At 44.9% G+C, this 23,785-nt stretch overlaps 1 protein-coding gene across 3 annotated transcripts in view; it reads right to left on the bottom strand.

The window, feature by feature from the left end:
• The window catches only part of Ildr1 (immunoglobulin like domain containing receptor 1), a 32,133-nt gene extending 8,571 nt beyond the window's left edge, over positions 1-23,562 (bottom strand). The window contains exons 1-5 of one of the 3 annotated variants that reach the window (XM_034515361.2): positions 23,314-23,562; positions 9,266-9,436; positions 8,073-8,222; positions 2,353-2,472; positions 1,779-1,925 (exon numbers count right to left, since the gene is read on the bottom strand). In XM_034515361.2, the coding sequence (XP_034371252.1) occupies positions 1,779-1,925; positions 2,353-2,472; positions 8,073-8,222; positions 9,266-9,436; positions 23,314-23,368 (643 nt within the window). In that variant the 5' untranslated portion in view covers positions 23,369-23,562. The remainder of the gene's footprint in view (positions 1-1,778; positions 1,926-2,352; positions 2,473-8,072; positions 8,223-9,265; positions 9,437-23,313) is intronic. The other 2 variants (XM_034515360.2, XM_034515359.2) reach the window with 2 other exon arrangements.
• Between the last annotated feature and the right edge of the window lie 223 nt (positions 23,563-23,785).

The following is a 23,785-nucleotide window of genomic DNA, read 5'->3' as shown; positions in this document are numbered from 1 at the left end:
ACAAACAAAGCAAACATCAGAGTATTTCTCCTATTCAGAGATCTCTCCATAACCATCTCCTGCCCTTCACCACAATTCATCTTCTCTCAGATTTGTCAGCAAAGTTAAAAAGTGAACTTGCCTAGTCAAGTCCAAGGACCTTAACTTATGGCCAGGTGTCCTTCATTTCCATCAGTCCTATTAAAAGAGCAAACTGCAGCCATGGAAGAGAAACCAAACCTTTGCTTCTCAGCTCATTGATGGGATGTATCCATCATCCATGCATCCAGTTCTGCCTGTGACTGCCCTGTGTTCTAAGGAGTCTCCCAGTGAGGATTCATCTCCTCTCACACGGGGTTACTCCCATTGACAGTGGCTTCTCCAGGAAGGCCCTTGAGAGGTGGGAAGCTCCTTAGACTCCTGTTGAATCCTCCGCTATTTCCTCCTCTTCACAGAGTTTATATAATGTCAGCTGTGGCAGCCCTACATGGGACACACAGACACGGGTCAGAGGCCTAACACTGTACAAGTGACAGCTACTTCTGAGCTCTGAGACCGCTCTGACCTGTCCTGTGAAGTGGTGATGACATATGCCTTTGGTGGCTGTGGTGAGGATCCAGTGGGGGAAGTGGATACAAAGGACACACATAGAACAGACATGCAATGAAAGTTTCTCTTTTCCTGTAACTACCAGGCAATCTTGAGCACAGGCCTGAAACCAGAGTCAGATCACAAACCTTGACATCATAAATTAAATTAGATGTCTATCATCATGAGTAATCATCATGTTTTCCTTTCAAACTTTCTTCCTCCACAGGGACCAAGACGACAAGAGTGGTTGTCTCTGGGGACTTGGCTTAGTCTACTTTTTTTTTTTTTTTTAATTTCTCAGATGTTCTACCACATGATACTTTACATCACCAGGAAAAAGAAATGTTACTTGAAACAAATACAGTAAAAGAAAACTTCCAGTTACACAGTTGATTTGACTCCCAACTATTTACTAAGGAAAGAACTTTATAGAACACTCTTTCAATTCTTTTGCTTTGATCATCTATTCTGCAGTTTTAAGTTTTAGACTATATTATTATCTTATTATATTTTTATTTGTGTGTGTGTGTGTGTGTGTGTGTGTGTGTGTGTGTGTCTGAGAAGCTAGGGAGGGGACAATAGTTAATTTTGACCAAGTCCTCCACAGGATTCCAGTGTGAGCTTCAGTTTGAGAACTAATGCTTCAATACCTTTTCCATTGCCCTGTTCTTGTCATTCCATCTCTAGGTAGTGTTGTGAAATTATAACAGAATGATACATATTCTGTCTGTGTCCCTGGTTTCTGAAATACTACTCCTAAAATCCTTGGGCCCTCAAGAATGATGAGTACCTTCCATGAACTAATTAGATGACTGGTGTCTGGGGTCTCTAGAGAGCTTTGGGATGGAGACAGGTTGCCCAAAAGACCAAGGTACAGTTAGAGCACTGGAACTTTCTATTCCACTTCTGACCTGGGAGAGAAGAGTTGAGTTGCTCAAATACACAAAAAGGAAAATTTTGATTTAAAACAGATGATCCAACTCTATCTGTCTACTAAATAGAGAACCTTATAGGTAGAAACCCTGTTATCAGCCACCTTCCTTGTGGCTCTAGAGCGTCACTTACAGATATAGCTCAAGTCTTCTGAGCCTGTAAAAGAAGAAGGCATCAAGGAGATCCTAGAAGAGCCAGGAACTTTGACCTGAGATATTTGTGGTAAAGGGCATGTGTACCATCAGGACCAACCTACTGCCACTCTGTTCTCTCACCTTCCTCGGGGCAGCAACAGCGGGTAGGACAGCAGGGGCATCGGACGTAGCAGCAGCAATACTGTGGACAACACTGGCACCAGCACACACCAATCAGCAGCAGGAGAAGGAGGGCTCCAAGGATGATGAAGATCACTGTCAGCCAATCTGCCATGGAGAGAAGCCAAAGGGAAGGAACTAAACCATCAGAGGGATACCTCCACTCCAACATTCTAGACCAGTGGTTCTCAACCTTCCTAAGCTGTGACCCTTGGATACAGTTTCTCACAGTGTACTGACCCCCAACCATAAAATTATTTTCATTGCTGCTTCACAACTATAATTTTGCTACTGTTATGAATTGTAATGTAAATATCTGTGTTTTCCAGAGGTCTTAGGCGATCCCTGTGAAAGAGTTGTTCGATTCACAGGTTGAGAACCAGTATAAGTTTAGCTCTAGTAAGAGCCCATCAGAGGCTCCAAGTCCATGACAGTAACATAGATGTGTTTGTTTCTGGCTTTGCTGCTATTGGTGGGTACTTCTGCATGCACTACATATTGATGGCTGGCCTGGGAAAGCTGTAGCAGCACTTACGCAGGACGATGAGCTTCACCTCCTTATCTGGGTCTCCTGATGTGTCTCCCGGAGCCTCGATGGTGCAGTAGTATACTCCGTGATCCCACCACATCACCTCATTAATCACAAGATCTGCTCCTGTGTAAGACAGAAGGGGAGAGTGCCAGTTACCAGGGCATGGTAACTTCAGGACCTCAGAATTCTGCTGCCTGTGGTAGATGAAAAAGGGGTCTGAGATCCTTCGTCCCACCTTCCCTTGCTTCTAAAGATGGAGATGATGAAACCATTGAACCCCACTATTAGTTGATAAGGACCTGGATACATGGTCTCATTTAATCCCCACCGTATATCCCTATTTGTAGGTCAAGTGGAGAGTCCCAGTTGTCTCCCACTGTTGTTGTTCCCTTCTCCTGGGATCACTGAGTTGTTGGCTATGCATACCACTGCTATAGTTTAAGTGAATAAATGCTTGTTCCCTTTCAAACTCATTCTAAAATAAAATTGTGATTTTGTCAGTATTAAGGGATTAGGACCTTGATGGACTGTGTCCTGGAAGTTAAATCAAAATCAATCTCAATATCTCTCTCTCTCTCTCTCTCTCTCTCTCTCTCTCTCTCTCTCTCTCTCTCTCTCTCTGTGTGTGTGTGTGTGTGTGTGTGTGTGTGTGTGTGAGAGAGAGAGAGAGAGAGAGAGAGAGACAGAGAGACAGAGAGACAGAGAGACAGAGACAGAGAGACAGAGAGACATTAAAAATTGTAAGTATAGCTGAAAGTGGTGGTTCACACCTTTAATCCCAGTACTGGGAGGCAGAGGCAGGTGAATCTCTGTGAGTGCCACACCAGCTTGGTCTACCCATGTGCATAGCAAGTTCCAGGACAGCCAGAGCTACATAGTGAGACCTTATCTCTTTAAAACAAGCACAAACAATCAAACAAACAGAAAATGATAAGTGTGGTCCCCTCTTGAGCTCTCTTCTATTGCTAAGTGATAGTGTAGCCATAAGACCCTCAGCAGACTTCTAGAAACATGAGCTAGTACCTTTCTACTGGTTATAATTACCTGGTCTCAAGAGCTCCATCATAACAGAGCATAGAATAGACCAAGACAGAGACCACATGGAACAAAGTCAGCATTTCTCATCCTCTCGTCCACATGACTCAGCTCCAATTAACAGAATGGAAGCAGCTGCAAGACCTGTCCTAAAAATGGCTGTGAACACCCTTCCCCTTCTTCATCTCTTCCGTTTTGTTCCCTAGGTGCTAGGGATTGGATACACTTTGAGTGTGTATTTCATGTGCAGAAAGCTCAGTCCTCAGTCTGCTGTCTGAAAGGACTCTAGTCAGCTCACAAACATGACTCTGACAGGCCTTGCCCTTCTCCCCCATTCCCTCTGACTCACTAAAAACCATTGGCTTGCATTCTTAAAGCTAGTCACCAAGGTCCATTCCCTTATTTGGTCACTTCCTTATCCTGAGGCTGACTACCTAGGTCCAGCTATCAACGTATTAAAGTCCACCAATCAAAAGTCCCCCCTTTTTTTGAACTGGAGAGATGGCTCAGTGGTTAAGAGCACTGACTCTTCTTCCAGAAGATGGGAACTCAATTCCCAGCAACCATATGGTGACTCACAACTATCTGTAATGAGATCTGATGTCCTCTTCTGCTGTGTCTAAAGATAGCTATAGTGTGTTTCATATACATAAAATAAATAAAGAAATCTTTTTAAAAAGCCCCCTTTGACTCACCTAATCAACATGCAAAATTAAAATTAAACACTTCATCCTACCACAGAATTTACGATTTTACCTTTATAAATGGCCGTTTGCCTATGGATCATGTCTGTCTCCTCTCTATCCAGAGACAGTTCTCTATCCAAAAAAAGTTCTCTTTTTTCCTGGGAGACAAATACCCCTTCCTCCTCTCCTTTGCCCCTTTTCTCCCCTCTCCTTTGTTCCCTTCACTGTTTCCCTCTTCCTCTATCTTCTATCTTTGTCTCTTATCCCTGCCCTTTGTCCTTCTGCTGCGAATACATCTCCTTTGTGCTCAGAACTTGGTCTTGGGGTGTCTTGAGCTGATTTCATGGTTCCCTTCAGCCTTGTTGAAATGTAGTAGAATCTTTAAGGGATGGATATTAGAACAGTAATTAGGTCACTTGGTTGTGCTGCCCTGAGAAAAGATTAAAGTCATTTTTAGAGCACACACACACACTGCCCCCAGTAAGTTCACAACAGAATAGGTTGTAACAGAAGAACAAGAATGATCTTTTGTGCTCTTTGGTCTCCTGTCATCCCCATGTGAACTCTACTTCTTTGTAAGAACTTCTATGGTGATGTTCTTATGGTAGTGACCCAGCCATGAGCCTTCATGAAGCCAAACCAATGGCATCATGTACTCCTAGACTTTCAGCAGCCAAAGTGATGAAATAAATAAGCCTCTTTTCTTTGCAAATTTCTTTTCTACATAAACCTCTTTTCTTTGCAACTTACCCACAGGCATTTTATTTTAGGAGAAAAAAAAAAAAGAACCAAGACATCTAGAAAAGAGTGAGTCTGGGTGAGCTGAAATGAACTTGGCCCTCAAGAATTTAATGAAATGCAGCCACCAACTTAGGTCTAGACTGTATGTTTCTGATTTATACATGGGATCAAAACAAACCACTAATATTTCTGGTTTCTGCTTATTTGCAATCAAATGTAATACCCACAGAGAAGAGCATATGATTGATTACTTAGCTATATTTCAGATACAGAAAGTGAAGACACAGAGGTTAAGCAAGTGTACCAGCAGATGAGATGGTGCTGAGCACAGGTGGATTCACCCCCATGACCACGCCACAGACTGATGCTCTTCAACAGTGAACCCTGCTAGCTTCTCCAAAATGGTTGGAAAAGTCTACAGCTTGGACCCCTTGCCATTCCAAGGTGAACAAGTTGCTCTGGTATTCTAAGGGACACCTTTGAACTTGAATGAGCACAGGAAATCTGCCCAGTATTTTCAGAGTGTTACTCAGGAAAAGAATCAACATTCCCAGGAGTCCCTGCTACCCGATTAAGATCAACCAACGTTTAACATATACTTTCAATGTAAGCAAATTTGACCAATGTTCACTAAAGCCCAATGGCTTGAACTTTTAAGTTAAACTCTGAGGGAGATTGGAAAAGGAGCCAGCCCCTCTCCTGGTAGGTTTAAAAGCCAGTCAGATTCCCAAAGACATGGCTTGTCAGCTTATCTCAAAAACTGGAGATCAGGTTTCAGCACAGTTGGCAGTCATATCTGCAACTTGTTATTGTCTGTTTGTCAAGAAATATCTGCAGAGGAACTGAAACAAAAACGTGAGGTCACGCAAGAGTGGGGCAGAGCTTGACTTCTGTTTCCTTCTCCTTTACGTCAGTCCTTGAAACGCTCTTCTCCCCATGACTTTTTAAACCCACCATTTCCCCATGAACAAGCTTAACCCTCCACCAGGTACTATGATGCCAGTGCCCAGGGAGCACTGCCTATCTGATCAACATTCGTTGGAGTCATAAAGAGTTTCTGAGAATGCCAAGCTCAGCATGCCAAGGCTATTCAGATATGTTAGGAATTTAGACGACCCCTGACTTTATTTGTCAGGGTCCTCTTAAACAGTAGAAACTCAGACACAAAAGTGTCAGAAAATAAGGATTCTGGGAAGTCAGGATGAGCCTGGAAGCAGAAATAAAACCCAAGGAAAAATATTGCTTTCTCTTAGGAGGGAAGAGAACAGGATTGGGTGTAATCCAAAAGTAGTCAGGAGAGGGGGTAGTGAGAGGTGCCACTCACAATGAGATACACACAGAAGAGCAGAGGTCTCCTCCAGATTCTCCAAGGGGAGTTCTCATCCTTCAGAAACCCTAAAGGAGGCTGGCTAATTACAGATGTGAGCCCAGGGGTTTGACCAGAGCCAATTCTAAGGAAATGAAGCTATCAGAGTCTTTAAGAGAAATGCAGGCAGTCCCTAGGCTAAAAGTTCAAGGGCTACCTTGTGGAAATCAGAAGACAGTGTGAAGAGATCATATTTAAGTGTTACAAAATTGGAAGCAATGGTTAAATTGACCCTTTAGGTGATCATAAAATATTCACTAATTCTCTATTCTGTTTGGGTGCCTCAAGTAGTCTACTGTGTGTTTTCTCCCTTATAATCAGCAAATATTTTTAATATTTATTTTTATTATTTTTATGTGAGTGTGTATGAGTGTGTGTGTGTGTGTGTGTGTGTGTGCAAATGGATTCACACAAAGGTGTGTTTGTGCATGCAAGTACAGTGCTGCAGAGGCCAAAAGAGGGTGTTAGACTCATTGGAACTGGAGTTATAGTTGGTTGTGATCTGCCTGAAGTGGGTGCTGTGAACCAAATTTGTGTTCTCTGGTTAACAAAATGACTTCTGTCAGCCACTGAATGAGCTCTCTAGCCCTACAAATATTTTTTTCTTTTTAATTTGATTTTGTGCTTGTTTATTTGTGTGTGTGTGTGTGTGTGTATGTGTGTGTGTGTGTGTGTGTGTGTTTTGCTATAAATATCAGTGTGCTACTTGCATACCTGGTGCCCAGTAAGTGGAAGTAGAACTACAGACTGTTGTGAGCCACCGTGTAAGTGTTGGGAATTGAACCTGGGTCCTCTGGAAGACCCAGCTAGTGTTCTTAACTGCTGAGCCATCTCTCCATCCCCACAAATCATTTTTTTTTTAAGCCCAGCATATAAAGATCACTGCAATGGTCTCTGATTTCTGTCTCTATAACTTCACAGGAATCCAAGATGGCAGGCTAGGAGTGAGGGGCACTAGCCCATTCTGTGTATAGAAAAACATCCTGACTAGATAATGTAACATTACTCCACATCGACTGATAAGTCAATAAGTGATTTTCATACACTATGTCACAATTCTCTGTGAGACGGGCTCTATAGCCAGTCTTACTTAAGAGAACTGGAGGCAAAACAACCCAAAACCTAAAGGTGCTTGCCCAATTTCATGTTCCCTGTAAGTGCAGAACAGTCACCACACCTGAATCTAGCTGTGCCAGGTACAAAAAAAAGGATCTGCTTTAGACCCAGCTCCCAGAGAGCATGCCTGCACCCTTCATATTTACTGCCTGGACGGGGGATGGGGGGAGTGGACAACCCCATGTGGCGAGATATCTCTCTCTCTCTCTCTCTCTCTCTCTCTCTCTCTCTCTCTCTCTCTCTCTCTCTCTCTCTCTGAAAAAGGCAGAGAATAGAGAAAATGGCCGGCTTGCTGCTGGTAGCTCAGCCTGTGAGTGGAAGGGCTTCGACTCTTACCCAGGCTTGATGCAGTGGTCTCAAAGAAGCCACTTGCCTTCCAGCTCCCATTTCCGTTGGTATAGGCGTGAAGAGTGGCTGAGGGGACAGTGACCTTGGGGAAGGGGAGCTGGGAAGGGGGTGCTGAGCACAATTTCTCAAATTGTGTCAAAGGAGCCAGTATCTTAGCCTGAATCTCAAGAAACAAAGGAACCAGTGACACCCTGACCTTTAACCAAGGCTGCGGAACATCCTCTCATCCACAGACCAAGTTCCAGGGAAGTGGCTTTAGATGGTGGAACACATTCTAAGAATCTGGCGCTTGCTTTAAACAACACAGTGACCAAGTCAGTCATCAAGCCCCAGAAGATCAGGGGAATCCCTTGCTGACTCAGCCTGCCCGGCCGGCCAGCGTCTGCATCCTCTTCAAACCCCAGTTCCCCTGCCTCCTCCGCCATACTCACGGTTCTGGATGGTGATCTTGCGCTGCCGGTAATCCACCCCCAGCACAGGCTCACTCTGCCCGCGCCGCTGGGCCACGATGCGAACTTCCCTCTGATTATCACTACAGTCATTGGAGGGGTCCTGGCCCAGGGACAAAGCAGCCTGGTATGCTAAGAAGAGAGCACCAAGTCACTCAGAGCATCCTGCAGGGCAGGAGTAGGCTCTGAGCTAACAATTCCCAGCTGACGCTGGGAACTCCACTCCTACCAATAAGACTCCAAGCCCCCTGACCGCCCGGTTTCCAAAGCCTGTCTGCATTATCTGCAAAATCCCCATCCCCAGCTTCTGTTCCAATGGGGGTTCACTCGCCCAACCTTCACAACAGAGAACTCAAAGCTGTTAAATCTACCAGGTGACCAACAACTTCCCGCTTGCTCCTTTAACCCAAACGTTTAAGATTAACCCAGAAGAATCAATGCCTCGATTTGGAAAGATTCCTTTGGTACCAACATCAGACTAAGTGGGGAGGCTCGGTGGGATTTGGGGGTGGGGGGTTCTGTCCAGTCCTAAGGTAACGCTTGAGCTGCAGGAGCCACAGTCATGCCTTCCTTCCTTTGCTTCATCTGAGAACGCCCACTTCCTTCCCCTAAGCAGGCTGCCTTCTGGTTTGTACCCTCAAACTCTCTCTATAGGTCTAATCATTCCAGGCTGACTGTGGGGCTCCAGGTTCCTCTGATTCCTGAAAGAGGCTAGAAATGAGCCTCTGGGAAGGAGTGTTTAAGGACAAGAGACGGGCAGCCCTTACTGAGAATCAGGACTTGGCTAAATTTAAGGAGGAGCTGACTGTCACCGAGATGTCCAAAGACTGTGTGGAGGCAGAGAGCTCTCCACTACTCGGTGTGACAGCGAACTAAGGTCTTCCAAACAATGGCTCAGAGCTGGTCTGTCTGAGGACTGTATAGGAGGAAGAACACACTAGGTCTTTTATGTCTGAGCTGCCTGAAATAGTTTTAGAACAACATGGGGTAAACAAACAAACTAACATTTGCTCTTGAACAACTCGTCGTGTAAACTGGGTTCAGTTTATCTGAAAAAAAATAAAGGCACAGTGGCCCGGCAGGTTCTTCTCGTGATGACAATTAGTGATTTGTAATGACCTCTAGGCCCCAATGATGCCTGGGACCATGGGCAGAATGAGAATGGGGGTACTCACAGGCAGAGAAGTAGTCAAAGATGGGGTCCTTGCAGAAGGACTTGAAGCGCCATGTCACAACCACGTCCTGGAGCTGAGCAGAGGTGGTGTAGTCACATTTGAGGGTGACGGAGGCAAACAGAGTAACATAGCGTTCTGTGTGCTGGACTGTGACCAGCAAGCACAGACACCCTGAAGGCAAGAGCAAGAGACAATGCTAAAGTGACCTACTTTTGTTCCCGAGTAATAAAAGCCATGCAAATGAACAAAAGCTGCACTGCCATGGCCCTCCAGCCCACCACTGGCTGGGAGCTCAAAGACACAGGCTCTTGCTGAGGGGTATACAGAAGAAAAGAGCCCTAAGCACCTGGAGGGGACAGGAGTGGGGGGTGGGGGGAGGAGTAAGGAAAACTTCCCAGAATTCACAGTCCATTAACACACCCAACACCAGTCCAACAATAACAACCACACACCCATAGCAATAAAAAAACTGTATTTAAATAAGGTCGCAGTTGAAGTAGAGTAGTGATCCAGTTAAAACCAGTTTTCCCCTGTCCCTTCACTTCTAAAAGTGGTTTCCCATCTGTGGCCAGGCTCAGGTAGCACTGCCGTTTCATCCCAACATTACAGCTGGGTGGGTCTACGTAGTGAGACCCATCTTAGAAAAGAAAAGAAGGGAGAAAGGGAGGGAGGGAAGGAAGGAGGAAAGGAAAGAGAGAAAGAGGGAAGGAGGGAGGAAGGAAGGAGGAAGGAGAAGGAAAAAAGAAGAAAAGAGAAAAACTAGTTTCTCATTTTCCTAAAAGTCTCAATGGTTCCCATTCTGTGGGTCATGACTCCTCAGAATACACTGAAATTTATTTACATTACGATTCATAACAGTAGCCAAATTACAGTTTGACTAGGAGCTAGGTGGCACACAGGCAGCAGATGAAACGGTGGAGTGGTGAGAAAACCATCCTCAGCCATCATCTTGGAATGCCTCATGGGCTGCATTAGAAGGGGGTCTTCTTCAGAAGGTGGGCGTGGGGCCTAGTGTAGGCAAAGGTACCCAAGGCTGAGTTTCCTCACTGTACGCACTAGAACAGTCCAGAGAGTTTCCAGTTCAGCAAGACTTACGTGAGGCCCAGGAACTTACATTTTAGGCAGATTTCCAAGAGAAAAATAAGAAAAGCTATGTCCAGGAGAGATGGAAGCTGTTGTGTGTGTGGGGGGAGGCCATGGGGGGGGGAGGGACACTTTAAGAACAGCTGGCATAGGCTGCAAACCATGCTTGTTATTCACCGGGACACTTGAATGAACTTCTGGCTTAGTTTCCCTTTCCTCAGCTGTTGAGTGAGGATCGTGATAGCATCCTGGGTCTGGAATCTCCCACATCTGAAATGTTCTGAAAGCCTACCTTTGTTTTTCTTTTTGCCGTGTATATGTGTGGTGTGCATATCTGCAGACTCCATGTAGAGGGCAGAGGAGGGGTGTCTTGTCTATTCCTCTCCCCCGTATCACCTTACTCCCTTGAGACAGAGTCTCTCACTATCCCTGGAAATTGTCACTTCCTGGCACTCAATAAACTCCAGCAAATGTCTCCACCCTCCCAGGGCTGGGGTTATAAGTGCATGGCCACACCTAGTTTTTACATGGGTGCTGGAAATGTGAAGCCAGGTCTTCCTGTTTTGTACAATAAGCTCTCTTACCCACTGAACCATCTCCCCAACACCCCTAAAAATTTCTGAGTGTCAACATGACACCCAAAATGTTTTTGATTTTAGAGCATCTCAGAGTTTATATTTTCAGAATAAGGATATTCAGTCAATAAAGACTATACAAATTTTCTCAAATTTGAAATCCCCAATCTGAAACTCTTCTCATCCCAGGCACTTCAGATAAGAGATACTCAACCTGCACTGACTTTACCATGTCCTTGCAGAAAGGCAATCGAGGACTCGGCTGCTCACGCTGCCGTCTTGCTCTCTTTAGCAGAGCCCTTCTTCAGTAAAGTCTTCCTTTCTGACTAAGCCATCCCTTTAGAGGGCAGCTAACTGGGCCTATCTTTCATCATCTTCATCCTCATCTTCATCATCAACATCCCCACCACCACCATCCTCCTCCTCATCACCACCATCATCATCACCACCATCACCACCACCACTGTCATTATTGGGGGAGGCACATGTGGGATCAGATGAATACTCTGTGGAGTTGGTTTTCTCCTTCCACCTTTCTGTGGGTTTCTGAGATTGAATTTAGTTTCACTGGGCTTGCATTGCTAACCTGCAAGCCTGTGCATTCTCAGGTTCCTGGATGGGCCTTTTTTTTTTTTTTTTTTCCTTTCTTTCTTTCTAAGTACATCACTGTTTTATTCAATTCTACATTGTCTGTGCCATGTAGTGGCATCTTATGTATAGCTAGTAGTATGTATCTCAGTAGAAAACTGAGACATTTTGTCATAGTAGCAAATGACGTACAGACTTCCAAGATGCAGCAGATACAATGTCCACTTAGAAACTGCAGTTTGTGAAAGAGGCTGCTGGGGGTTAGCTCTATAACCTGACTTTCCACAAAAGACTCAAAGGTCAAGTTCTGGACCTAGCTGTGGGCTTTCAGGTGAGCAGACCTCTGACCCTGGAAGAACCTGAGACCCTCCCTCATAGAGCAGCATGACTCTGTGTTGAATGCTTCATCTTTGGCCACGGGTCTCCTAAGAGCCCCCAGCCTAGCTAATGATGGGCACCTTCTGCATTTCTCATGTCTCTGATGAGACAGCACAACCCTGCTCAGGGCAGGCTCTGGCACTCAGAAATGACCTGGCCAGCTTCTGGGACTGGACTGTAACACAGGCTGTGTCACTACCCTTTGACATTAGCAGTGAAAACGATGTATGAAGACTGTGCACAAGCAAGAAATTTAAGTCAAACCTAAAGGCTCAGGTAGGTTTTAGACCACGTATCAAAAGCAGAGAGAAGGCAGGGGGCTGCTGCTTCAAGAAGGAAGAAAATGAAGCAGCCAAGCTTCTTTTCTGGAAGGCTTGATGTTTAGGGGACCAGGAGGGAACCAGTCCGGCTACAGCCTATAGGAGGAAGGTAATTAGGCAGGACAGGTGGTGAGTGGGTGATGGGCGTATGGGGTGGAGCCAGGACACATCCATCATCTAGTTCAAGGATAATCACTGATGTCATCCCTGAAGAACAGATGAGCGCTGGGGGTGGGGTATGGGGGAGGGGGTGGGAGTGGGAGTGGGCGGTGCTTAGCTGCACTACTCAACCGTGAATGGAAAAAGAACATTTTTTTCAGAATAAACCTTCAAGAGTTTGGTAGGAAAGAACCTCTGGCCTCGCCAGCTGCAGGATTCTGAGAACTCAGGCCGGCAGAATGGAACCGCTCTACAGGGAAGACAACACAAGGCTATCCTTACATTTACATAAAATGACCCCTTCTCCTCCTTCCTCAAAGCTGTGGCTTGACTGTTCTAAACAAGCCCTTTGCTTCACACGACTCCGGTGTTTTCCTTTACACAATAAATGTGATCCTGGAAGGAGCACGTGGACAACATGTGTGGCTTGCCCACTGTCACTCTGAGGGGCACAGGGTCAGGATTCTCTCCAGGTGCAGCATTCTTGATGTACTTCCTGACTTTTCTTTGGTTAGAAGGAGAGGCACTGGCAATCCCTAACTTCTCTATTTGGCTGAAGGGTAATTTGGTAGGTGCAGCTCGCTCAAGCTCGTTAGCTTTTGTGCAAAGATGGAGCACTTGAGAGAGGAGAGTGTGTGTCTGCTAAAGGTCAGGAAAGGGAATTGGTTGCAGCCAGAAGGTGCTCTGGGGGGAGCTTTGAAGACTGCCGACTCTAAACCCCCAGGAGGGAGAAGAATGGGATCTCAGGTGACGGCCTTGATTACCAAATGCACACCTAGCTCCTCTTGCATGAATGCCCTTATTATGGGCAGGCCACAGCTGGAGTGACCAAGTCACCTTTACCAACGTCAGTGCTGACTTTGTTGCCTGGGGACGGAGCCTCTCTGTTACTTCATCCCTTGTGTATCTCAAGGCTTAAAACATTTTAGATCTTCACAGGCGTTAACCTCGTTTACACTTCCTCCCAGAGATCTACCAACCCCACAAGACCCCAGTCGGACCACAGGCCTTCACCTCTGCTCTGCCACACACACCGAGGAATGGTAGGGAAGTTCTACCTTTCTGTGCTTGGTCCTCAGAATCTACTAGGCTCCCAGTGATGGATGGATGGTCTTTGTTTCTAGTACTCGACTTCACGATAGGGATTAGCTTTGGTCATTCATAGGGATGGAAGTTCAGAGGGTATAAACCAAGACCCATGTGCCTACCAGCACATATCTAATTAAGAAGTATCAGTGCTGAAATCAAACTCAAAACTGCCATGTCTCCTAAACAGGCAAAGCTCCTCTTCCAAAGTGGACATCCGGCACTAGACCCCTACGAGCAATAGGAGTTTCCAGACTGGGCGAGAGAGAAAGGAAGTAGTAATTAGTTCATCTCTAAAGTAAGATTGTCCCATCTTCCTTTTTCTTTAGCTTCTGACTTTTACTCTGCACAACAAACCACACTGGGCATTCACAGAGATCAACACATGAGGTTTTTTTTTAGGGTGAGACCTGAAGAACCAGAAGAATCTGGGCTGGAAAAGTTTAAATTCCAATAAGAAATGCTCTGATTATGGATGGCCTGGTTACCTGTTTGTTCTTTCAAAGTTAGCACTGAAACCTTTCAAAGCTCTTTTTGTTTGTTTTGTTTTGTTTTGAGACAGGGTTTCTCTGTGCTATAGCCATGACTGTCATAGAACTTGCTTCATAGACCAAGGCCTCAAATTCACAGAGATTCTCCTGCCTCTGCCTCCTGAGTGCTGGGATTAAAGGCTTGTGCTACCACACCCAGCTAAAATTTCAAATTCTTGACTTACCTTCCTCTTGGGACCCTTCCTATGCTCAGTCTGTCATCTAATGCCCAACTGTCTCTAGTCATTTTCTCTTGGAAACTTTAAGGCCTAGGTGGGGCTTTGTTGCCTTCATTCTGAACCTAACAAACCCTCTCCCCATTCTAGAGATCTGCTGCATTATTTCTAAGCTATGGGAAATCAGACAATGGCATTATCTGTCTCAGAATAGAATGATAAATGTCCCCAATAAGCAAAGGGCTCTGCACATTATAGACATTCAATGCGTATTGGCCATCAGCTGTATTCATCTGAATCAAGAGTTTAATGTCAACTAAGACCAGAAAGTTAAAGGAAATCCTCTAGAAAGAATTGAACTTATACAAATGTAAGCTATCATGATAGTCTCTGCCTTTGCAAAAGCAGTCAGTAGACTGAGTGCTTTATAGCTCCATACACCAGCAAACCCTCTTCTGTGAAAGAGGAAGGGAGCGGAGAGACCTGTCATTTAAGGGTAGAATGGAAACTTCAGATGAGCTATGAGAACACATGGGAAGGAGGGAAGGGGACGGGGGTTCTTAGTTTCCCGCCACCAGGTACTTTCCGAGACCATTTTGCTGTGCCAAGTGGGGACTGCCGTCTACCCTGAAGTACAAGGAAAGCAGACCCATGTACGTAGTATCTCACCAGCCAAATACCATATATTCCCAAGTGCATGCAGAATGTGCTATATTTCTTAATTCAGTGTGGTACTAGATGAGAAAAGAGGTTACAGTTTCAAAATGATGCCATCCATACAGAAAAGAGATGCCATTTTTTTCCTTTGAATCAAGACTTTATGGTGGGGGCTGGGGGGCTAGATGGTATTTCCCCTTCCACTCCAAATAAAGTTCTGCTCGAAGGACATAAGCTATTGTTTGTATGTACTTGGGATGTCCCAAAGGGCCCATGTCATCTCAGGCTGACTCCTGAGATGGTGAAAACTCTGAGGAGGGGAAGTAAAGGTTTTCCACCACTTGGCCACACTATCAAAGAAGACAGACTAAGGGATGCTGGTCTTCCTCTCTTCTGAACCACCTCACTGCTGTGAGATGAGTTGGTTCCACCATAGTTGAACCTCAATCCCCAAAGCAAACCCTGAGCTGAAGGTTCCGAGGTTGTGAACCAGTACAAATCTTTTCCCTTCCCAAGCCGAGTTTCTTTTGTTACAGCATTGCAAAGTTGAGCCACACACGGTAGTAAATAGGAACACAGAGCCCCGCTGGGGAGGATAAGGCCTGGTGCCCCACTGATGGGCATCTGGTCCGTTGAGTGTTTGCAAATGCACAGGCACCTCAGCTCCACTCAGCAGGTTAACAAAAAGCACACAGGCTCAATCCTATCAGTTTATGTCTGAGCAAGCAATCTCCGTAAGTATATTTGCCATCAGTACTTGCTTAGATAACAGAGCAAATATGACAGAAGTTGAAAGGAAAGAAGCCAACAGTGAGCAATGGATGGGAAGGGAACAGGGAACACTGGGAGAGAAGTGTGGAGTGCCGGTGAAATGGGTGGAGGAGGAATTAGATCCATGCATGCAGAGCTGGGCTGGGGAAGGGGAGCTAAGCACCAGGCTTCACTGAGGACACTGAAGGAGACTGAGCATCTCCTGCACTGGCTGCTTTATTATCACACGTTATCTCCTTATACCTCTGAAGACAAAAAGAAAAAAAGAAAGAAAGACAATTAGAAGTTCTTTTTTATTTTTCTCAAGTTTATCAGTGGCAATCCTCAAAGGTCTGGCACCTAGCTAGTAATGTACAAAGGTACATTTTAACAGAAACCTGAAACCCTAAGCTCTGCACTGGTCTTACTATACTACCCTAGTGTGAGGTGTAACCTTTCAAGGAATATTCTCAAGGCCAGAGAGATGTGTCTGCGGGTAAGAGCACTTGCTGCTCACCCAGAGTCTAGTTCCCAGCATCCACTTTGGGTCAATCATAAGACCTGTAACTCCAGCTCCAGGGGATATACCCTCTCCTGGCTTCCACAGGTGCCCAGATACATGGGAGCATCCATATACAGACACACAAATAAAAATTAATTGTTAAAGAAAAAATATTCTCAAATTTAAAAGGTATTCACAAACTTATTCTAACTATTGTGCATAGAATTTATTTCCCCTTTTTTCCGTTTATTAATATAAAACAAACAAGAGCTTCAAGCAACACAAAGAGTTAAAGTAGAAATGTCCCTCCCTGCTTGCCATTAATTTCACTGTGTGGAAGTTTCGCTCTAGATAGTCTGGTGTGCATCCTTCCATGTCTTTCCCTCACTATTCAAATATGCACAATGATTAGCAACTTTGTTTTATCTCCAAATGACCAACATATTCTGTGTATGTTTCTACAGATTTATTTGTTTCCAGTGACTGCATGAAAATAACTCTGGGAAGTATAACTTGTTGCAAATTTTCCTAACAACAGGAGCTTGGGTTGCTTTTGAGTTTTCACTATTAGAACAAGGATGCTGTGAATTGCTAGAATGAATATTTTAACGTAATTATCTGTTTATCTGCACGTTTTTTACTTCATAGTGTTTGCCCAGTCAAAGGGAATAAGCTTTTTATGTTTTAATAGCTACTTCAGAAATAAAATTTATAGTCCCATAAACAGTAAATGACAATACTGCGCTTTACCACAACCTTTCCAAAAGGGGAAACTTACAATCTTAAAAAAATAATAATAATCGGGGAAAATTTTTTTAAAAGGTACCCACTCAGGTAACCTGAACTTGACATTCCATTGGCTACGAGCGGGAAAGGACAAGGCTTGTTTGAGGGGCAAACGCTTGGAGTTTCCCAAAGCCATCTGCCCAGGTTGGTGATTCATGCCCCCACAGGCTAATCTCAGAGAATATGCAAATTTGGGACCCACCAGAGTGTACACATACATTTATTTTTGAGAGCTTACTGTGAGCCAGACACTGTTCCAGAAGACAAGGTCTGTGCCTTGGAACTCAACCTCTTGGTGGGAACTCAGTAATAAGCAATAAAACACAGATGAAATATCTGCCACGAGCAAGTCTGGCAGGGTTTTCAGAAACCCCCAGAGCTTGGAGGCCAACTCCTACTGCTGTCTACCAAGGGGCTGGCAGATCTATGTACCAAAGGCTCCTGATGGCTCATCTTTGATGTTTCAACTTCTAAATCAAGCCCAAGTCCTAAATCAAGATCCCCTGTATAAACGGGGGCCTCTTTCACGCTTCTATTTAGTGGATGACCAAGACCAAAACTCAGGAATCACCCTTAACATCTCTTTCTTCTTCATTATTTATATACAGCCTTGCCACACTGAGTTTACTTATCTCTTAAGTACCCCTGGGATCTCTGTTCTTCACAGCCATCTCAGTACATCTCAGCCATTGCCTCCAGCCTACATATGGTCTTAGCTTAGCTGTTGCAGTAGGTCTCTGTGGCTCCTCCAATGTATGGATTCCATGGTGCTGTTCATCTCCCAACTCAAACTCCTTAAGATCCTCCAACAGCTTACCATTGCTCTTAACAACAACAACAACAACAACAACAACAACAACAACAACAACACACATTCATTCCCACCATGACCCAGGAAGCCATTCACGTCCAGTCCTTCCCCATGTTTGCCCTCACCACTCAGCAGCTTTCTCTGCTCAGCCTCGCTGGCATTATTTTTTTTCCTGCCCCACACTCACTGAGCTCCTCTCTGATGATCCACCATGTGCTATTCCTTTGATTTCAGATGATCATTCCTCAACCCAAACATGTCTTTGGGAAAGGACTCCTGGTTGGAAAAAGCAATCTAATCATTATGTGCTCTCCTGGTACCTTAACCCGGCCTTTATAGCCTTAGTCTCAGTTCTGTATCTGCATCAGTGTGTATTCAGAGCATATAAATCTTGGGAGCCAGGACCATGACTGCTTTTGTTTCTCAGCACAGGAGCCCCAGATAAAATGATGCATTATGGGTACACTGGTTAAAAGAAAAAAACTTAACTCAATATAGGCTAAACCTCTTGAAACAAATGTTTCACGTTTTAAAAGTTTATTAAAAAAAAAAAAAAAAGTCAGAGTTAAGCATTAGTAATATAGCCACTGGGGTTCACTAAGCCAGACTCCTATCAGTAAAGAGATAAGGTTGCCTGTTAGTGAGGGTTTTGAATTTTATGGCGTTTGTAAGCTATAGGAAGCTTCTTGAATGGAGGGTTAAAGTGAATGAGAAAAAGGTAGGTGTGGCAGGTTGCCTGTCACTCTGTGCATGGAGGATGGCTGACAGAAAAGAGACAGTGGTCTGCAGGCAAGGAGCTGTGCAGACAGTGGGCTAGGGTGGCTGTTGGCACCCAGAATTTAAAAAAGAAAGAAAAAAGCCAAGCCTGGAACGAAGCAACAGAATCTGGTAATTAAAAATGAGAAAGGAACAAAGCATCAAAACTGCCATCACTTCACCCTGCCTTACCCACCAACATTTGGACACCTGAATAGACTGCAAGTAGACATGGGATAATCTTGTAATTCTGAAGATGCACAATATCATTTTGCCCAAGGACTTCTGAACAAAATAAATTATTATGCTGAAATAAATCCAGGTAGAAGGTTCATTAATCACCCAACATTTCACCCTGTTCCATTGCATTTGGAGCTAGAAGTTTAATTGGCATCTATTCAGACACTGAGGGCTAGTCCCTCACTCTAGCATGCATCATAGTTCAACTCCACCAAACTAACCTGCTCCACTGTGTGAAATGGGGAAGAAGCACGGTGCCAGCTGTCCTGTGTGGTGTCTCACTGTAACACACAAGGCTTCCCTAGATCCAGATTGTTCATCTGAACTAACAGCTGGAGGGGAGGGGATGTAATGAGAGGTGAAATGATTTCTCCTTGTGTTTAACGGGGCATGGGAATTCTGGAAAGGATTCAGGAACCCTCCAGGGGAGAGGGAGGTTCCAAGTGGACACTTTGCCAGCACACGTAACCTTTTACCCTGAGAGGCTCCATGTTGCTAGCCATCATATTGGGGATTTTGTAAGATTTCACTAGTTCTAAGTATGATCCACCCCTCCACCCCAGCACCTCTGGGAAATCACTCATGTTTTGTCTAAAGATCTTGTCCCCCATGTGTCAGCTGTTGGATTTCCCAAATTGTAAGACTATAGCTAGATGGTTCTGTAAAGTAACACAACTCTTCTACAAGTGGGGCATAGTATCAGTTGCCTTTAATCCCAGCACTTGGGAGGCAGAGGCAGGTGGATCTCTTGGAGGGCAGCCTAGTCTACACAGAGAGTTCCAAGATAGCCAGAGCTATATATAGAGAGAGCTTGTCTCAACAAACAAACAAACAAAAACAAAACAAAATAAACCAAAAAAAAAAAAAAAAAACAAAAAAAACAAGACAGAAAACCTTTCTTTTACAAAAGTGCAAATGACAGGAACCCTTTTAGAATGAGACAGAAGCTAAACTTGACTCTAACAATGACCTCAGAGAATGGACAAAGACAAGAGACGCTATGACCCAATAATGGTGAATGGCTCCTGTGCTTACTGTAGCCTTGCCTAATATTTTACTTTAAGGAACAAGAAATGAGATATAATTTATGTGATTTTAAAAAAATTCTTCCTAAAAATGACTTCTAAGAATAGCAAAAGAACCCACAACTGGCGAGTGATCTTTTTCAGAGCTCAGGTCCCAGTGATGGGAACTTCACAAGACTCCCTGACCTCAGCACCGTCCTCTGGAACTTCACAATTCTATCGCTGGCCCGAGCTGCACAACGGTGGAAACTCAGATGCTAATCAGGGGGTTGGCTTGACGCTTCTCAACAAGCAAAATGGAACAAGTAGCTAGACCACAAAGCAACTCACTTAAGTACAGGGTTTTCCAATAAACGCATTACAGTTGGAATAGGTCTTCAGAAAACCGACTTAACCGTTTCCTATGCAACAGGTTTTATGTGGAGATCATCATCTCTGAGTTTTAACACCAAGAATACTTTATGCTAATTATCATCTTATCTGACACCGTCACAGAATTTTGTGAACTTTTTCTTTCTATATTATAACCCTTTCGTATGTTTTTGACAAGCATTGTTTTGTGAGATGCTACGAACAAGCAGTATCTCTACAGGGTTATCTGAAGAGGTATTTTGTGATGTTTGGTTTAAAAATAAGGAAAAAGGCAAAGGCTGGGGGAAGGGAATGAGCTCCTTCTTAGGATTGCTTGAGGCAGTGGCTATGCCATAGCTACTGTGCTTGAATGGAAACCACCCAAAAAGAGATGGTCTGACTGGGTGTACGGGCAGCAGCGCTGGGAAGGACTTAATTCACCTACTTTCTCAATGAAAACAGTTGAAACAACTTACCCAAAGTTATGAGTATTAAGAGGCAGAGTCTGAATTCTAATTTCACAGTCACTGCTATAGCCTGGGCTTGGAGTATGTCCCAAAGGCCCAAGTGTTAAAGCTCTCGTGTCAGTTTGGCACCATTGGGAGGTGCTCAAACCTTTGATAGGTGGAGTCTCCAGGAAGGCAATTGGAAAAGTGCCCTTGAGAGACATATTGGGATACCCTAGCCGTATCCTGTTGCTCTGTCTCTATTCCTAGACACCTTGAGAAGGGCAGCTTCTTCTACCATGTGACCCTATATGAATGCACTGTCTAACCACAGCCCCAAAAGCAATGAGGCCAACCAACCATGGACCGAGAACTCCAAGACTATGAGCCAAAATAAACCTTTCCTCTCTTCAACCTGATTGTCTCAGTTATTTTGTTACAGTAACAGGCGTCTCACTGTTCCTTCAGTTTCCTAGCCACAAGGGAAGAACAAGTTAGTTTCTTTGCCATTTAGCTTTAAACAGTCTTACTCGGGTCCAAATCATAGTAGTATTATTATCACTATGGTTACTATCTATTAAGCCTTCATTCATCTTATACAAGCAGTACAATAAACTACTTTAAAGCCTTTTAATTAATTCTTACAAAAACTTTATAAGATGTATATTATTACCTATGTTTACTGCGGGCTTTAAACAGTTCAGTAAATTACCTGAGTCACACGGACATCAGCTATACAAACTCAAAAAAAAAAAAAAAAAAAAAAATCATCTAGACCAGCAATTCTCAACCTTCCTAATGCTGAGACCCTTTAATATAGCTCCTTATGTTGTGGTGACCCCCAACCATAATATTATTTCATCGCTACTTCATAAGTATAATTTTCTACTGTTGTGAATCAAAGTATAAATATCAGTGGGTTTTGACAGTCTTAGGTGACCCCTGTGAAAGGGTCATTCAGTCTCCGAGAGAGTCTCCACCCACAGGTTGAGAACCACTGGTCCATGTAGCAGGTACAGTATTACTGACAGGACTCCACATATTCAGGGACAATATCTGTCAAAGTAGCTATTTCCCCTCACAGTGCTAGGGCCTCAGTTTCTCATCTATGAAATGAAAGTGAAGCTGGATAGTCACTGTAGACTTACTTCACTTTCCACAGTCTTGTAAAACACCAGCCAACTTCCACGTAGGGAGGACCAGGCTAGCACCACACCCTTTAATATTGTCTTGTCTCAGGGGCCTAGCTACTAACATGGTGTGGCTGGCTCAGAGATTTGGGCCATGCTTTTTACAGTTAGCATGTTGTATAGTCTAGTATGTATTTGGCTATCGTGGCTGTATTTTTTTTAATGTCTATTATAAATTTTCTTCATTAAACAAACAAACAAAAACCAGGACAGCTTAAAATAGTTAAGGTACCAGGATTTATACCCTAACAGGCTCTACATCTGCAGGTGTTCTTGCTCTGTCTGCAAGACTGTTACATCAGAAGTCCCAGGCTGGGAAACAGGATGTCAGGCTGATGGAAGCAGACCTCTATTTACCCAAGACAGCACAAACAGGAATTTTTGTCCCCAGCTGCCATGGACTTGGAGAAGAGAAATTCAACACACTGGAGAAAAGACCATAGATAACTCCAGAATTCTTACACATTTGCATTTAGGGTCTAAGCTGGTTAGCTACTCTGGTGGCATTCGAAGTACCTAAATTCACGAGAGACTTCATATGCTTCTTCTCCGATGTATGTGTTCAGCATCTAGTCTTGTTAGCTTTCGACATGCCTCTGGCAGAACAAGTTGAAAGCCAGCCTGCCTCGGGAATGCTGGCTTTTCTCTGTTCTCTGCCCTTTTGCAAGCCTCCCTTCTTTTATTCCCAACATTAAGCTCTGGTAGACTCTAGTTTCTGTGAGATTTGATCACATCTGACAACCCTCTAACTAGCTTCTAGAAAGGAAATTCTGCCTCCATTTTCATATTACATCTGCCTGAATGAACCATATAAGCTTCCAGTTGGTCTGTGAGCAAATTGATATTCCCAAAAGGAGCAAAGTGAGTCGATATAAAACTGGGCGGGTCGTCCAAAGGAAATTAAAATTCTTGTTTGCGGAGTCACAACTACAGAGCCGAGAAGACCTTCCCTTCTTTCTCCTTTCCTGTCCGGGCCTCACAGTCAAGACCTCTGCCCTGTTTCCCAAGAGATACCTTAAGACATGCAAATTCCAAGTGAGACCCCCCAAGTGTGGAGGTACAAAGAATGGTGCAGGGACAGCGGGTGACTAGGCAACCTGAGGGCCTGATAATGAGGGGTAAGGTGGACACAAAAAGCAGAAAAACGACAAATGACAGGTGCTAGTGGATGGCCTGTAAAAGAAACTCAAAATATGTCCAACTTTCCTTCATACACTGCCGACGCAATCTAACTTGTCAGGAAAGAATAAACGCACTCTGGGCCAATATGGTTGTCGTCCCATCTACATTCCGAAAGCAAGTACGACACCAGGTAGGGGACGGGGAAAGGGGTATTAAGAAGTTGAAGAACGGTGATTTCGCCTCTATCGATTCAGTTTTAGCCACGGAGCATCTAACAACACCTGTTGGAGCATAAATCCAAAGGCTGGGGTTTCTTTTCAGTTGCATCTGTTTCTGAAAGCCCTGGGCTAATAAAGGAAGAAAACAACAGGTTCCCGCTGGCGGACACTCGATCCGGCCCCTGCACCTCCCGGTGCCAAGAGCTACCCGAGTAGGTGGCCGGCTCTGCAGGGCCAGACAAATGGCTTCCTGTCTCGCGTGGCCCCGGATGGGACTCCCCCTTTTTATCAGGGCTCACCTGCTGGGAGCAGGGTGAAGAGGAGCAGGCCAGCAGCGAGCTGCCCGCAGCCCATGCTGGACCTCTCTCTGGCTACAGAGGCTCAAGGGCCCCGGGGAGCCGCGTCTTTCTTCATCAGCCGCCGGCCGGGGACACGCATCTCCAAGGAGCCCGCAGGTCCAGCGACTCGACGGGAGCGTCCCTTCTGGTCCCCACAGGTGCGGCCCAACCCACAGGCACCTGAGGCTCTCCGAGCTCCACCCCAGCCCTGGGCCGTCGCGGTTTCCTGCTCCGCCCCTGGCTTGGGGACCGCAAGCCTCCGCCCTACCTGTCACAGGCTGCCAGGTGACCCATCTACGCAGGAAACGGAGCCTCTAGCCACCGGCCCCGCCTGCGCGCGGAGAAACTAGTCACTGGCTCCCCTAAGTTCTAAGTCACTCTCACCCTTTGCAATTCATCTTCTCTGGTTCTAGAATTACATGGCTCCAACTTC

This window comes from Arvicanthis niloticus, chromosome 12 (genome assembly GCF_011762505.2).
Source record: "Arvicanthis niloticus isolate mArvNil1 chromosome 12, mArvNil1.pat.X, whole genome shotgun sequence".
NCBI lineage: Eukaryota > Metazoa > Chordata > Mammalia > Rodentia > Muridae > Arvicanthis > Arvicanthis niloticus.
Note: the sequence above shows the minus strand (reverse complement) of the source record. Positions and strands in the feature narration are given on the sequence as shown.